Genomic DNA, 16,804 nt, shown 5'->3' with positions numbered 1-16,804 from the left:
CCAAAGATTACTTTCTAAAATATTTTTTCATGGATCTTTTTTTTTTTTCTCCCCCAAATTTCTTCAACATTTTTGGAATGACTTCAGTGAGTTTAGGAATTTTTTTGGTATTCTAAGAGGAACTGGGGATGAGGAGGCTGAATACAAGGAAAGTGTGATCCCTATGAGTTAACATCTAGCAAGGTAAGAGAAAATACATGAAATAAAGTGCCTTAAAGCCAGATAGGGAACCCTGTACACTGAGACTTAGTGACTGGACATTGTCATTGAAGCAGATGATCTCTTGGGACCTATGTACCTGTAAATATCCTGCTCAGCAGAAACAGAAAATAAAAACCAGCGAACAATATATTTTTCTATTGTATCCTCCAGCCCCATTTCATCCCATTGCCCTCAGTTCCACTTTGCCTGCTCTTTGGGAAGTAGAGGCAAGTGAAGGAATGGAGAAAACCCAAGGCTTTGGTGGTTGTTGCCATGTTTGAAGGGATCTTACAGTGCAATTGCTATTCCAGTAGAAGAAATAACCATTGTTTACACGTGTGTGGAGTATGAACTGCAACTAGCATAGAGTCTGTGTCTTACAATGTTCATCATTTTCTGGTGACAGTCCCAAGGATGTAGGTGCATGGAAAATTTTTCTTTTCCTCTCTTTTTTTTTTCCTTTCTTTCTTTCTTTTTTTCTTTTTTTTTTTTTTTTTTTAAGACTTGCTTCTAAGATGCAATAAAGATTTTTTTATTTGCAATTGGAGCTGCTCCCGTCGTCAGTCCGTGTCGTTCCACCCAGCGGAGGCTGAGTCACACACCTGGGAAGTGAGCCCAGGTAAAAGGATCTCTCTCTTCCAGAGGGCTTTAACCTCTGTGTTGTGCTGTGGTCTGGGATGAGCCCAGGGTTTACACCTTGGCTCTGAGGGAAGGCAGAACAAACCCATTGATCAGGAGCTGGTGCTGATGAGCTGTGCCATTCCCTGATTTTGACTTTTTCCTCATGAAAATGTTTAAAGTGCTTCTGCTGCCTGAAAATACCCCTGAGTGTACATTTCAAATGCATACAGTGACAAGGCTGCATGGTGCCCTAATGTTTTGTGTGTTCAAAACACAGTAAAAATAATTATTAAGTGGGTTGAACACTTATTTTTTAATAGCTCTAGGAGTTGTTTGGTGTTGGTGTGAGGACAAAATTAAGTCCCAAAGCAAGAATCTTAGGGATTGCAGAGGTGTTTCTTCACACAAGGGAAAGGGAAAAGGAAAAAATCCACCAAAACCAAAACAAACAAACAACCCAACTTGTATTTGTGATACAGAAAAGAGCTTAAAGAAAATGCACCCCAAAGAATGGCAGCAAAATGGAGGAAAAAAGCCCCTACTTGTACTGTATTTATTAACATTTATGATTATGTAGGACTTTTTTTAGCCCATAACAGCTGGTAAAAGCAGAATGTAACTGGAAAAAGCCATTTTGAGAACAGCACCATGTGGTATTGGGTTTTTTTTTCTCAGTTGCTGCAGTTCTAATTCTGCTACCAAATCTCTATTAAAAGTGAGTTTTGTACCAAGCTTGCAGCAGCCCTCGAGGCCTCACATCGCAATTGATCACATGTTTTATGGACTCACAGCTCAAGAGAAGTCCATTTTAAAGTGAAGTTTTAATTATAACCCTTTATGACAAAGTCTAAACACATAAGCCCCATTTTATACTAAAGTAAGTGGCATTTGCTGCCCCACTTGTAAGGAGCTGGACAGAATCATCAGCTGGTAGGTGCTAACCCAGCCTTGACAAAAATCCCTTCTGGGGCTTTTTGTCCTCAGTAAACTTCATCCTCAGTTTACTCCGGTTGTTTACTCCGGTTGTTTGCTTCGGACAGAAGTTTCCCTCAGCCTGAGGAAGCAGGAAAACCATGGAGTGTTTTCCTCTGGGCCACAGAGAAAATGAGATGGTGTCATTCTGAAAATGAAGGATGTGGTGCTCAGTCTATAGAGATGCTTTGGTTCTTTATTAAAACAATTAAAAATGCGAGACAATTCTTCCCCTCGTTAGTCTGGTGCAGGTAACCTGGTCTGGATGCTGTGGCATCCTCAGAGCAGTAAAACTCCCACCCACACGGAGCTTTGCAGCCCCTGGGCACGTGGTGTTAAACCCTTCACTTTCTCTGCTCCCCCCTGGCTGAGGAGCTGGATTTATTAACTCTGTTTTCTCAAAGCTTTTCCCTCCTGCTCAAGGATCAGTGATGGCAAAAAGAGATGGGGGAAAATGTGAGTCCAGAAAGGCAGTGGCTACTCTGGTGACTGTCATGCTGGATGTGACTGTTTACTTGTGACATTATTTATCTGTGACTTTGCAGAGTCACAGCCCATGGAAGGATTTCAGGGTTTGGTCCTGTGGGCACAGTGAGGGTTTATTACCCAGAAAACTCAATACCCAGCTCCAGCCCCGTGTGGCTTCCCTGGACCTGGCTGGATGGTTCCTTTCAGCACAATCAGCACAAAGTCCTGCTGACCCAAATCTGCTTACTCTGAGTTTTTGTGGAAGCCTCTAACTTTACATTGCAAATTATTATCCTGAGCTGTTTCGCATGAATACTTGCTAAAAATACTCGGCGTGCACAGCCAGCCACAGCCGGGAGCTTTTGGAAGGAAAATCTTGCAGAGGCATTAGAAATGGGGAGAAGGTCCAGGCCCCGCTGGGCTCCTGCTCTGCTCTGGCCTTGCTGATCCCTGGGCTGGTGGGACACTGCCCTTTTCAGGGAATGGTTTTGTACCCAGTGGACTCCGCCAGGGTGAGTTTTTGTGCTGACCGGAGCAAATTCAGGGGTTTGATCCCAGTTGGAGCTCACAAATCACCTCCTTCCTGGCCTAGACAGTCTTGGAGACAACCTGGGCTGCCCAGCCAAGGCACTGCATCCCATGAGGAATCCTTTCCAGCTGGTTTCCTGGATTTTACCTGGCTGCTGCTGCTAGAACCACTTTTATTCCTCACATCCGAACTGCTGCCGACACTCCCAGGTGTGAGGAACGTGTCCATGTCCTTTCCAAGCTCCAGAAGCATCTCCCAGGTTTCCTCCAGCCCAGGAATCCCTACCACCTTCTAAATCACTTTTATGAGTGGGGTGAAAAAAATTAACATTAAAAAAAAAAAAAAAAAAGCTGGCTGAATTTACTTTCACACTTTAATTCAATAAAAACCTCAACTTTAATTGACCAGATTGGCTCCAACATTTCCAGCAGGCTGGGCTGGAGTCTCTTGGAAGTGGGGGTCCCCCCTGTTTGGTTGGGGGTGTCAAGAGGACTTTGCCAAGGTCCTGCTCCACCTTTTAGAAAAAGAAGACAAAAGAGTACCACCACCTTTGTGTTTTACTGACTTTTCACCTAGAGGGCTGAAAACTCTAGGTTTTCCCAAAACCCAAATGGGGCAGAGTTTAAAGTGGTTGTGTGGTAAAACAAGCTTCCAGTGCAAACAGGCTGGGATGTGGGGCAGATAAAGGCTGTTTGCTGTGCCAGGACGGCTCTGAGTGCTGGGGTGGAACCAGAACAGCCCTGGGAAACCTGAACTGCTGTGGATGTTCCACTCATGGGCTGGGGTGTGCTCGGTCCCTGTGCCAGCATCACTGGGCAGTGATGTCCCCAGTGCTGAGCAGGTGAGCTCGGCCCCAGCCCCATCCCAGGCACCATTCTTATCCCAAACCCCATTCCTGATCCCATCCTTCTCCTCATTTTCATCCCCAGCCCCATCCCCAGCCCCATCCTCACCCTGATCTTCATCACAATCTCCACCCTCCTCCCCATCCCCAGCCCCAGCCCCATCCTCACCCTGCTCCACCTGGGTTAAGCCCCTGAAGCCAAACCCAGGGGTAAGCTGAGGACAGGCCTGAGATAACCAGAGTATTTCCTGTCCTTTTAAAGCTTTTAAAGAAAACTCATTTCCTCTGTCCTTTCGGTAGCAGAATACAAAGCAGCCAGTGCTGCCCCTTCCCCAGCTCCCTTAGAAATCACCTTCTTTTTCCTTCTGCTGAAGCTGAGAGCCCTTGGTGCTGTGTGGGATGGGGAGCATCCAGCTGCTGTGTCAGTGTTCACCTGCCTTCCCTGTCCTGGGGGCACAGGAGGTGAAGTTTTGCATTAATATATTAAATTACAATTCCTGCCCACTGTGCAGGGCACTGTGTGCCACAGCCAGCCCTTCTTTCCTTTCCTAGCAGAATGAGCTGTAATATTCCCATTTTCCTACACATGGAGGGGTAGGTTGGGTTTGGACAGCCCCAGACTGGTGGGGTCTGTGCACCCAAAATGTCCTGAGTGGGCATCAGGATATGGGATACAACCTGTAGTTTGCCCCTACATCATGCCTCCCCCCAGAAATACTCAGGCCATGCCCCAAACTGGGATGTTGGGCACAGCTGTTCTTCATCCCAGGGCCTGACTCTGCACTGATGCCAGCAAAGAAACAGCCAAACCAGGAACAGGAATCAGTATCCAGTTGGGAATTGAATCCAATCCTTTCAAAGCAGGTAAAGCACCAGGGAGCACTCCAGGGAAAAGCCCAGGGATGTGCATGGCTCTGCTCTCAGGAGTGAGGGAGGGAAGCTGGGGGGGCTTTTGGGCTCAGTTAATCCCAGGCAGGTCCTGTTCATCTCATTTTGCTTCCTTGATGAGTAAATAACACCCCTGGCACGCCCTGCCCTCCCACTGCTGGTGCTGGGGTTAATCCACTCCCAGAGCATCCGCTTCCCCCCAGCACCAAGCCCAAAGCTGTTCTCTTGCTGTTCTCTTGCCTCTCCTCTGTCAGCTGAAGGAATAACCCCCTGCCAGGGCCCTGCTTGGGCTTATTTTTATCAGCTGAAACAAAATAGTGAGGACTGAGATAGGTGCAGGTCCCCCAGACCCACACCTGGGGCTCCTCCTGCCCCTTGTTCCCGGGCTCTGGAGTTTTTCCTGCCTTTGGCTGTGACCCCACCCCTTTCCCCTGATGCCCCTCACCTGTACCTGCCATCAGGCGAACGGGAGCACTGAAATCTCAAACTGTTTGAACTCGTGGGAGTTGATTTAGTTTTGTTTTTAATGTCTGTTTATTTCTGCCCCCGGGGAATCATTCCTGCAGCAGGTGCAGTGCTCACCTAATGGAGCCTTGTGCTAATGAGGTTTCAGGGCTGCTGAGGGGGGGATTTTGTTCTTATTCCAGGGTAGCCACACTCAGGCTCTGAACTGCTTTTGGGAACCAACCCCCTGCTCCTGGAGGTTTTGGGACACACACCCACCACTCAGAGGTCCCATGAAACCCAGGTGCCACCCCCTTCTGCTCCCTCCCCAGCTGAGCACCCTGACCCACCTGGCAAAGCAGGGATCTCTTGTGTGTCAGGAAGGGTCTTGTGCAGCAACAGCCCCAGAGCAGTGTCCAGCAGAACAGAGGCCCTGCTGTGTCCAGGCCTTGGCCAGGGCCCACCCAAGGTCTGGGAGATGCTCCAGCTTCCCCCATGGGCACTGGGCAGCCCATGGTGGGCACAAGCCCACGCTGGCTTTGGGGGCAGCACAGCACCCAAGGTGTTCTGGTCAACAGGGACAGTAAGGAACTGCTGTGGTTGTCCCACAGGATATTTCCTCAAAGGAAACCTGCAAGGCTGAATGAAAGAATGAGCTCCTTTGTAGCTCCTGTTGATGCTTCAGGTATCATGGGAAGTGTTCCTGCAAGTCAAAAGAATCTGGCAGCTGGAAAAGGTGACCATGAGACCTCGGCCCAGCCCTGAGACAGAGGCAGAGAGCCTGTCCTGGCAAGGGAGGGAAATTTTGGTGCTGCCGTACCTGATCATGAGCTGCTGGAGAGGCACAGGGTGACAGTCCCAGGCAAGGCCAGGAATGGAGACAGTCTGTACTCACAGCCCTGACTCCAGCTGTGCCCATCACAACCAGAACTTGAATCACACTGCAACCCCCAAACACCCAGTGCCAGTTGGGTTTCCAATAAAAACCACCAATGCAGTGTCATCCTGGGGAGGAATCAGTTTATTTTAAGATACATTCTGTTTCTGAAGAAGGATATTTTAGCAGCCTGCAACAGAAATGTGAACCAGAGGGTTAACCTGCCCGTTCGGCCTTGGCCAGCCTTGCCGATGCTCACACGAGATTCTTGGGATAAAAAAAAAGAAAAGGAAAGGTCCAAAATTCAAACTGTACACCTTTATACAGGGTGCTTAGCTGGGGGCACTCTTTACACTGCTGTACATGCTTGGGATAATTAAGTGCAATTGGATTTAGAGCCAATACAGCATCCCAGGCCACTAATGAAGATAAAATATGAGCTGTGGAGGGCAGAAGCTGCACAGATACACAGGCAAACTGAGCTTATTGTGTTCCTGCTGCTCCAGAGTGCATTTCCCAAGAGAAACAGGAGTGGAGCAGAGACAGCTTATCAACCTTCCTGGACTCCCTTCTCTTCCATCAGGAATATCTGTCACACCCAGTGGCTTTATTTTCCATCAGCTCCATTGACAAGGCAGCAGTGCCATGAGCCAGCTCACTCACTCCTGGTGCAGCATTCCTTGTTTTGGGCTCCCTCACAGGAACTCTGCACCACTACAGCTTCTAGGAACCAGAAATGCAGTGGCCAGCCACAGCTTCTCCCTGGCTCCTACACCAGGAGGTCTCTACACAGGGACTACAGCTGAAGTAGGACACACACCCTAACTAATGGAGTTGCAGGGAGGTGGGAAGCAGCCCCACAGTGCAGGGATTCCAGCAGATGCATTCCTCCTGGGAACAGGGTGAGCCAGCCTCGGTGCCCGCGCTGCCGGCCAGCAGGCAGCGGGACTGGGACGTGCTCAGACACCCAGGGCAGAGCCCACGGAGCTCCCCTGGCTGACACACACACAACAACAGCAGCAGCAGCAGCCAGGGCATGCTGAAGGTGAGGAAGGAATTCAAAACGGAGAAGGACAAACTGGAAATCGGGGGATGAGCAAACTTTGCTCTCACCAGTACAGGGGAGCGTGTGACAGAGCAGGGAGCTGGCCCAGCTCCCAGCCCTGCTCACAGCGGCTTCTTCACTCCCCAAAAGCCCTGGTGGGGCTGTGGGAACCCCAGGGTGCTCACTAGCAGCAAACCAGGCACACACTCCCCCATGAGCCCTGGTGTGTCTCCGAGTCCAGGACGCTCCTGCTGTGTCGGGTGCAGCGCCACGGGCACTACCTTCTCTTGCGCATGCAGGTCTCCAGCCTGCCCAGCTCCTCGTAGGCCTGGTAGAAAATGTCAAAGTCTCTGGCACTCCAGCCCCTCCAGACAGCCAGGCACCTCTCCATGTGCTCGTTCTCAAAGCAGCACACCACTGTGTCCCTCGCCACCAGAGCCGCGTCCACCAGCGTCCTGGGGAGGAGCAGAGAGCAGGGAAAGGAATTACAGGGAAGGGAACTGCAGGGAAAGGAGTTACAGGGAAAGGACAGGGAAGGGCATTAAAGGGAAGGATGTTACAGGAAGGATGGTACAGGGACAGGAATTACAGGGACGGGCATTGCAGGGAAGGGCAGCTCTGCGAGTGCAGCACTGGCTCATGAGCTTCCCTTCCAGCTACACAAGCTTTTTATAAGCTGCAAATCCTTCAGCAAGGAGAATGTTACAAAGAGAGGGATCAGAAACTGTGTCACATCAAAACCAAGCAGCTCAGTGACATGGGAAAAGGTTTTTAAAGGGATTCAGGTGCCTAAATATGCAGGTGGGGGCTTAAGTCTGCCATGGCATTTGAAGTTGCTGCTAATCTCCTGATTTGCTAAATCCACAGACTCTTGTTCCCGCTGCCAGCTGGGCATTTTCAGAACAGCTCCATCATAACACAGCTGACAGAGAGCCTGAGAGCTGAGAGCTTCCAGAGCCTGGAGTAAAGCATGGAAGTGGGATAGAGCCTGCCTGTGTCAGCTCAGGGGCTGAGCCCCGAGCCCAGAGCAGCGGGCATAGCTGTGGCAGCACTCAGGGATCTGTGTGGTCTGTGTTCTATGTCCTTCCCTTCATGGTGTCTGTTGAAGCTGGCCCTGCAGGTACCTCAGAGGGAGGTGACTGGGCAGACAATGACACTTTGCCCTTGCAGGGTCCAAGGGACAGGAGTGCAGCCCTCACTGGGCTCCTTCCCCCACTCCCACAGCAGATGGGGAAGGTTGGTGCCAAAGTATTTCCCCACAAAGGTGCCCAGCTGGGAGCACTGGCCACAGGACTCTCCTTGGCAGCTGGCTGTTGTTACAAACTGCCCCTACAAAGCCCCCTGCCTGCTCTGCTGTGCCATTCAAGCAGCCCCCTCCTATTCCTCCCCTTCTGCCCTTTATCCTGCTGCTCAAACAGGGAGGGTCAGTGGCCATGGTGCCTGGTCCAGCCAGGCAGCAGGGCAGGACAGGTGTGAGATGTGGAATCACTTTACCTGAACTCCACACTCAACCTCAGTTAAGCAAAACAAACCTAAGAGTATCTGTGACCAATAAAGAGAATTCTCTCCTCCCAGCTAAAGACACTCAGTTCAGAGTAGAGGGAATGGCAGGAGCCTTTGATCTCCTGTTGTGTTTACCTGGCAGTAATAAACGATCATTTATAATCCTTAGCACTGCTTAACCTGCATTTGTTTGGACATAAATAGTACAATCCCAGACTGGTATTTAAGTGATCAGCAGGAACACCCCACCTCTCCAGCAGCTATTTATTTCCTTGACTCTCCTTCTCTGTATGAAACATTTTAAATTAATGTATATAACTGCTCTCCCCTGTGCTCCAGGAGCCGTCCCCCAGCCTGTCACTGCCCACAGCACAAAGGTGCTCATTTAGAGCCAGAACATCAACCTGACCCACGTGAATGCAGCCACAGACAAGCGCCGTGCTCTGCATAAATACACTTCTTGTTCTGAGCACAGGGCTGAGGCTGCCAGGCTGCTCTGACCTTCTGCCAGGTGCCCTCAGAGCACAGGGAGCCAGCACCAGGCAGCATCAGGCCAACTCGATCACATTGTGCACAGTCCTGGCTGTGTCATTATGGGGTGCTCATTGTGGGATTTTGGAGACCAGGCTGCAGTCACAGAGCCTTCTCCTCACTGCCCCTCTCTAAGAGCCTTGATGTGCAACCAGCAACTTTGTCCTCCCACTGGGAACTCCTCAGAAGCTGCTGGGAGCCAAGAGAAGTTCCCAAGAGCCCTGAGAGCCTGCAGAGCCCCCCGTGCACCCCCAGCCCCCTGTGCCCCTGGTGTGCCCAGGCAGCCTCACCCATAGGGAGCCAGCTCAGCCGCCTTGAGCACCGCGATCACTCTGCCCCGCTGCGTGCCCGACTCCTTCTCCAGCCCGATCACAATGATGTCCCCTCCTCTCCTGGAAGAGAAACGAGGGAGATGTCACATCCTCAGCACTGGGGATGCTGTCAGCTGAGGAAGATCCATGCTGGATATCCATCCTCTGCTCCATGCCCACCTGCAGGCACAGAGGGGGCACCGTGATGCCACGGGGGCATCCTGAATCCAGTGCAGTGAGAGATCCTGTGACAAGCAAACTCAGCTTCCCAGAGGTTCCCATCAGCTCCACAGGAGGCAGCAGGACTTGCCAGGGCTGTGTCCAAGCAAGGAGGCTGCCTGCTGCTCTTTGTTTCCTCAGTAGTTGGGGAAACACCGCTTGGAGTCTGAAATCACCCCCTTCTCATTCTGCTGAAACCAACCCAGCAAGGCTTTCCACGTGGCCACTCTGCTCAACACTGCATAATTCCAAAAGGCAGAGAAAATCCATGTTCCATTATACTGGGAACAGAATTTCTTAATGGTAACTTGACTTTCTGGCCAGGTGAATCATACTGGGAATGTAAAAGCTGCTGAATTAGCCTGAGTTAATCTCATGCTCAGCCAGGAGGGATTTTGACTAAGTTGCCTGGTTAAGTGACCCACTTACCTGGGGATCCAGATGAGGTCTTTTACGGGAAGAATCTTGACTGCTTGGAGATGCTCTGTGTTATCACCCACAGGTGAAGCATCGTGATCCAGGGGAGCCTTCAGCTCGTGGAATTTCTCAGACTCCTCAAAATCCGTGGAGAAGGGTGCACTGGAAGAGCTCAAGGGCGAGCTGGGCAGGCTGGAGGGGCAGCGGGTCACGGCGTTGGGAGGCGAGGAGGAGTAGGAAGATACAGAGCAGTAATCTGTGAGCGAGTCCTGGTGGTTCAGGATCTGGGTGCCCACGTCTGGGCTGTACATGATGCTCATGTCCCCCGGGGGGTTGCTCTCCATCACCCCGTGGCTGATGGGGGCCGTGGCCGGGATGGCAGCCGAGGGCTGCTGGATGGTGAACATGTCCCTGAGGGGGCTGCAGTCCCCGCAGAAGTAGCGAGCGCAGAGCTGGTAGCTGGTGGCGTGGTACATCACCAGGAAGTTGCTCTTGTCGTCCAGACACCAGAGCACCTCCTCGCCGTGGCACTCGGAGTTGCAGGCGATGGATGTGATGACGGAGGGCGGGCTGAAGGGCTCCAGCCTCCTGCTGATCTCCATGGAGGCGCAGTCGATGACCAGGAGCCCGGGGCCGTTGCTGTACCACACCTCGGCCCCGCTGCCGGTCACCTCCATGGCCCTCACCGGGTACGGGTTCTGCCGCGGGTCGCTGTCGGGGATGTTGAACTTGGACCTGTTGGCTGTGTGGGAGCACAGGTAGGAGCAGTCTCCTGGCAGGCCCTGGGACACTGAAAACACGGCTACCAGCCCATCTGACAAGCCAGCCAGCACCACATATGAGTTCTGCGAGAAAGAGAGAAAAATTTCATGGAATTATAGAATGGTTGGGTTGGAAGGAACCTAAATGATCATCTCATTCCATCCCTCTGCCATGGGCAGGGACACCTTCCACTAGACCAGGCTGCTTCAAGCCCCATCCAACCTGGCCCTGAACACTTCCAGGGATAGGAGTCCAACACCTGTCTGTGCCAGGACCTCACCACCCTCACAGCAAAGAATTTTTTTCTGTTTCTTTGCTTCTTTATAATAGAAGGGTTTTCATTCCCAGAAGCTCTGCCTGCCTCTCACATTCTGCAAGAACATCAGTAACTTACCCCAGAAGAGTGATAACACAACATAAAAAGGAGTCACTCCCTAGAAGCTGCTGCAGAGCCAGGCTCCTTTCACCCAGCATTACCTCTCTCTTTACTGGCAGGGGCGGACAGACAGACCTGGCAGCCTGCCCTGAAGGTTAACAAATTCAAGCTGGAGTATGTTCAGAGACAGCCACCATGATCCCAGGAATCCAGCTGTAGAAACCCGGCTCACTTCCAAAAAGGAGTAAAGCTATTGCTATCAATGTAGGTAGGAGAGGAATGGAAGAAATGCAGTAAAAATGGAAAGAAAATGGAAAGAAAAATATTCTCACAAACAAGAGCATCCAGTGATTGCTCCTCACCCAGAGTCTGGTGCTCTGAGAGCTCTGCTCCTCCCAGGGATGTGCTCCGGCTCTGGGATCCCTGGCAGCTCACACATCCCAGCCCAGGGCACACAGCGGCAGCAAAGCACCTGCCAAGTGCCATGAACACTTCTGCAGGTGGGTAAAAACCTGTCCCTAAATGCACAGATGTGCTGGACACAGCTCCAGCTCCGTGGCCATGCCTCCCTCGTGTCCCAGGGGCAGGAGCTGCTGAGAAGGCCACGGCTCAGCAACTCCTCCAGCTCATCCCAGCGGAGCAAATGCTGTTAAACAGGCTGGGAAATTGATCTCTTGGGAACAAAACTTCCCCTGACCTTGGGCCTCTACCAGAAACTCCCCCATGTGTGAAGCAGATAAAACAATACTTACCTCAAAGGCCTTTCTCTTTCCTCCCTGTGGAGCAATAAATTCTAAATAAAGACCATTTTACCCAGGACTTCTTTGCTGCCTGGACTAAGCACAGCTAACCAAACAGAACCAGACAGAGCAGCACAGAGCTGACACAACCTTGCCCCTGCTCAGGCTCTCCACAGTGGAAAGCCCTGTCTTTGGCATGCCCAGGATGCCAGTGAGGGGCTGAGGGCTCAGTCATCCTTAGCTGGGAATGCAAAAACTAAATTAAGGCATCCCTGTGCCCTTCCAGGGATCTTGATTCTGCCAGGCCTGGACAATAGTTCTCAGGCTGTAAACCCTTGGAAAAATCAGTATACTGGCTTGCCCCAGCTATTGGGGGGCAGGTAGTGCAGGGTGAATGTTATTTAATTGACAGCTCTGCTTGCAAGGCTCATTTTGAGTCCTGGACAAAGAGACACTCTCTGCTCACCAAGTATGAGTAAAACCACGAGAGCACTGAGCCCCTATGACTAATCCAGATCACAGCAGAATTTTACTGTAATGGGAAAAACTAGGAAAGCAAGTGGAAAGTTGTGAAATGGGGCTTGGACTAACTCAGTCCAGTCCCAATTCTCTAACCACTAATTAAAAGAAACCCCGACGACCTGCAGTGCTCAGTGCCATGTTCTTGCTGCCATGTGGATCTGGTGCAAAGGCTCCTGGAAGTGCCTTTGCCAAGGAGTTGCATCAGTAGGTTGGATTATGGCACAATGCTTTGCACAAGCTGGGTTTTGGGTTACTTTTTCTTTGGAAGGGAGTTCAATTACTTAAAACTGAATAAAACAAAGCAGAACAGCGCACATTTCTCTGGTAAAAAATGGTCCAAGTTTTTCAGTCTGAAGGACTCTGCACAAGAGGCATTTATTACTAGAAATGGAAAATTTAAATTGAAATGGGAGCATCAGATATTAACTGTAATGAGGCATGTCAACCTGAACTGCTCCTAGCATGACACAGGACACTATAAAAATCTTCAGAGATTATAATTTTGTCTCATTTGATTTGATAATGCTGAATTTTCCAAGTATAGTCTTCTCAAAAATTATTTTGAATTCCTTGATTAGTGTCAGCTACTACAGAACAGAATCTCTATTCCCTTTTGGGTTCCACAGGCCAAATTTCCCTGGCACTGAGCAGTCAGCACCATAACCAGGCAGAGGTGGGTCACTGGTGTTACCAGTAATACCAATGCCAATCCTGGCCTGTCTGGGATGGAATAATGGTGGAAGCAAATTTGGAGGTATCTTTTCCATTGGGGTACTTATTGTTTTCTGTCTTGGCTATCAGGACCTGTTTCTATCCAGCCATTGCTGTTATCTCTCCGAGAAACAAGCAGCAAATGCTGAGAAATGCCCTGCCGTCCCTCACTTGACTGAGCTGAGGGAGTGACCAGTTCTGCAGAAGACCATGTCAAAAACCACCTCCCCACAGATGCCACAATTAATTCTTGCCAGATTTTACCCAGTGCTGGTGAAGCAAAACCCCCCTGCCCAGGGTATTCCAGCAGCCACCAAAGGCAGGCAGGCAGGCAGGGCTGCAGCCTCCAGACACCTTAAGTAACTTTCTCAGAATTAATTTTCAACATTTGGGCTCCTCGAGGAGCCAACACAAACACACAGCAACAGAAGTGCATTTGAAGGCCCCGTGCTGCCAGCAGCGGGGCCGTGCCAGAGGCAGGCCCCGAGCGGGGCCGCGCCGCAGCGATGAGCGGGGATGAGCCGGCCCCAGACGTCCTGTCCCCCTGCCAGCAGGCCAGCAGGAACAGCAAAACACCCTGCACCAGGGCCTGGGCACCTCCTCCTCGTCCTCCTGTCCCCACAGGGTCTGGCACTGCTGGCTGCAGCCTTTAAATGCAGCTTTTGTTTCCACACGTTCCAGGTTTCTGCGCGGGGCCAAAGATTTGCACCCATTCAGGTTTCTCTCTCCCTCCACATCTCTTCCCTCCACTTGTCTTCTACCAAGGCAGAATGTGTCTTGGTTTGCCCTTTTTAACCTGCTCATTTGCTAATTTGTTTGCTTTATTCTGCTGAAAATTGTATTGTTTACCAAAAAGAATCATCCTGGTGACAAAAAGCATGCAACAAAAAGCTTAAATTGTACAAGACTTTTCCTTGGCGGGTGAGTTTCAGATTGTGGGCCCCTCTTGCCTGCTTTCAAATTTCCATGATGCTTCCTTTGGATGAGAAACCAAGTTTTGGAAACTATTTCTTTTGGATCAGCCTTCCCAAGGCAGTCGTAAAGAATTCCCCTTCCCAGCAACATCCCTCGGCAATTCTCTGACTAAAAGTTACCTCACATCTCACCAGCTAAAGGGAAATGCAATTCTCTTCTCCAGCGGACAGCAGTGACTGTGATAACTCTGGTACAGCTTGCTGGCCAGGCAGTGAGTGTGACAAGTGTAAGCTTTCCACATAGGTTTTTTGGAAGAACTGGCTGGTTTAGTTCTTGCCAGCCTGGTCTGCACATCCCCAGGCTGCTGCTCTGGCCATTTCACTGCCAAACTCATTCATAGAAAGGAGAGAGGAAAAAGTAACTACAATAAACTGAGAAGGAGTGAGCTGAAGGGAGGTGGATTTCTGGAAGGTTGGGTAGGGTTGGGGGAGGAAGGGAGGTGTCTAGACTCAATATTGCTATTGTAGGGCCTGGCATTATTTATGACATTTTCTAGGCAAGCCACAAACTGGAAATAGAAACCAGGAGACATAAAGCCACTCGTAACCCCTGAGGAATGGCTTTGCAAGCTGTGTGACAGTGGAAAAGCTGAAAGCAAAAGGTTCCTTCGACTGTCCTGGATGGAACCTCAGCCAGCATGAAAAAGAAATTTGCCCTACACATCAGAAATGAAACTCCACAGCGGACAAACGCTGCAGGTCCGGGAGCCAAGGAAAGCCAACAGATGCAGAGAAATCCAGCCCTGTGCCAAATTTACATCAATGCCCTACTTTAGCTCTACTTACACCATGTTTGGAAGTGCAGCAGCACACCTTACACAAACCATCTGCCTCAGACTCAGCAATCCCAGCAGAAGAGCCAGAAATGGACAATGGCTCGGGACAGGCCTGGTATAAACCAGCAGCTCTCAGACACATCCCAGCCTGCTGGCATTTGCAAAGACTACACAGCTACCAGTAATGTTGGAACATAATTCCATGTTTTCACTTGAGGTGGCTCTAAGCAAACGGAGGTAATTCAGCAGGAAAACAGTTTTTATACATCTCCCAAGGCTTGCCCACAATGGGCACCCAGGTCACATTCCTCCTGCCAGAACGGGATGGTGGCAATTCCAGGGCAAGGCAGAGAACACAGAATTTGTTTTAATGCCCATAAGAGCAATTATCCCTGTTACCCATAAGAGCATTACCCAAACCAGCTGTATTATCTAAGTGTTCTCCTTCAAAACCAAAACAGGAGTGTGGCTGAGCCCAGATAACATTTCAGGATGACTGTGCACACAAATGACAGCACAGCCAGGAAAACAGTGGGTACAAGGGGCTGGATGTGCCCACGTCCTGCATTAGCACTTAACAAATCTCTATTCTAATTATTGTTTCATGTCTTCTCCACTTTGCTTGATCAGCCTAAACCTTGTGTTCCAGTGAAGTGGAAATGCAGCTGGAAAACTTCCTTGCTGAGGAATTTGATCTGTTTTGACTATTTTCCCAGCAGGCTTGCAAGTGCCAGCTTTGGTCCCCTGACTCAGGTTCTTGCCCACACCTCTGTCCTCTGACAGAGGCAGAAAGACCTGGAAACCTTCTCCTTGCAATGCCAAAATGTTCCTGGGCATAGCAAAGCCCTTCAGCACCAGCTGAGAGCGGCAGCTTGGCCCAGCAGCACAGTCTCACTACTGCCCCTTCTCCCCTTTTCCCCTGGGTTGTTCCTTACCCTTTTCAGAAGAGGCATCACCAGGAAGCAGCTCACAGTGGCAGGAGTGTCTAAACCCTTCAGTGGAGTCTTTAAGGGACACATGCCCTGCAATCCATACACAGAAATCTTCTGGTCCTGTGAAAGAGAACATAAAACTCTATAAATGCAAACCACCTCCTGCTTTTAATGTCTTGATACCTGAGCAAGACCTAATTGGTTCCAAAACTGGGTTTTATTTGTATTTTTTGATATCCAGACAGTAAATTTCTCTTTTTAATGGAAAACCTTTGGCATGTGAGTAGAAAGCAGGTGCTGCATTCCCCAGAACAGGCTGTGGACAATATATGCATTATCCAAAAGTCACCAAAAATCACCAGTGTAGGGATTTTATCACCACATCCAAAAGCAGCATCTGACAACCCTGAATTCAAAAATCCCGAACAACAATTGAAGCAGGTTGTATGTCATTTTGCATTAATCTGTCCATTTAAGGGACATTATATTTTATGTGGAATCATACAGTCCCATACCTCCTAAATCTACCAGACTAACCAAGAGCACCCAGTTTTGGAACCAGCAAACTTTTCATTCTCATCAAAATTTGAAATACAATGCTTTAAGATCTTTAAATTTTAATTTTTCTAGACTTGTTATTATTATTAAAAAGAAAAGAGTATTTGAGCTTTACCTCTATTTGAGAAGAGAAAAAGTCAAAATATCTTATTTTTTTATGGGGAGAAAAAAAAATTTATACTCACAGCATCCATGCCAGGGCAGAGTGAAATAGCCAACACAAATTATTTACTCAGCGAGTGTGGCCTTTTTTTACCCCCCACTCTAAAACACTGAACTTCAGGTACATTTAATGTTTTTGCCTGTTTTTTCTTTGTTTTGTGTGTGAAATGATTGTGTCAGAGCAGGCTGACACTTAACAGCCCTTTTTGATGGGTGGCCAGGGGCTCTGGGGGATAAATCAGCCAAGCTCTCTCACTCTTATCTTTTTAGCTGCAATTTTCCACAGCAAACACAAACCTCGGGTACCCATTTCCCACCAACCTTCAGATCCCTCAGGCCTCTTTCAAAACCCCACCCTTAAACGCATGTTTTCTGTCCCTGCCTCCCTTTATCACCCACAGATAAGGACATTTCCCAGAGG

At 49.7% G+C, this 16,804-nt stretch overlaps 1 protein-coding gene across 1 annotated transcript in view; it reads right to left on the bottom strand.

The window, feature by feature from the left end:
* Positions 1-5,978: 5,978 nt before the first annotated feature.
* The window catches only part of LRRK1 (leucine rich repeat kinase 1), a 53,279-nt gene continuing 42,453 nt past the window's right edge, over positions 5,979-16,804 (bottom strand). Inside the window, exons 30-33 of the mRNA XM_058811096.1 lie at positions 15,667-15,783; positions 9,883-10,715; positions 9,214-9,315; positions 5,979-7,344 (exon numbers count right to left, since the gene is read on the bottom strand). Coding sequence (XP_058667079.1) covers positions 7,167-7,344; positions 9,214-9,315; positions 9,883-10,715; positions 15,667-15,783 — 1,230 coding nt within the window. The 3' untranslated portion in view covers positions 5,979-7,166. The remainder of the gene's footprint in view (positions 7,345-9,213; positions 9,316-9,882; positions 10,716-15,666; positions 15,784-16,804) is intronic.

This window comes from Ammospiza caudacuta, chromosome 10 (genome assembly GCF_027887145.1).
Source record: "Ammospiza caudacuta isolate bAmmCau1 chromosome 10, bAmmCau1.pri, whole genome shotgun sequence".
In the NCBI taxonomy this organism is placed as follows: Eukaryota; Metazoa; Chordata; class Aves; order Passeriformes; family Passerellidae; genus Ammospiza; species Ammospiza caudacuta.
This window is presented reverse-complemented; position numbering and strand designations above follow the sequence as displayed.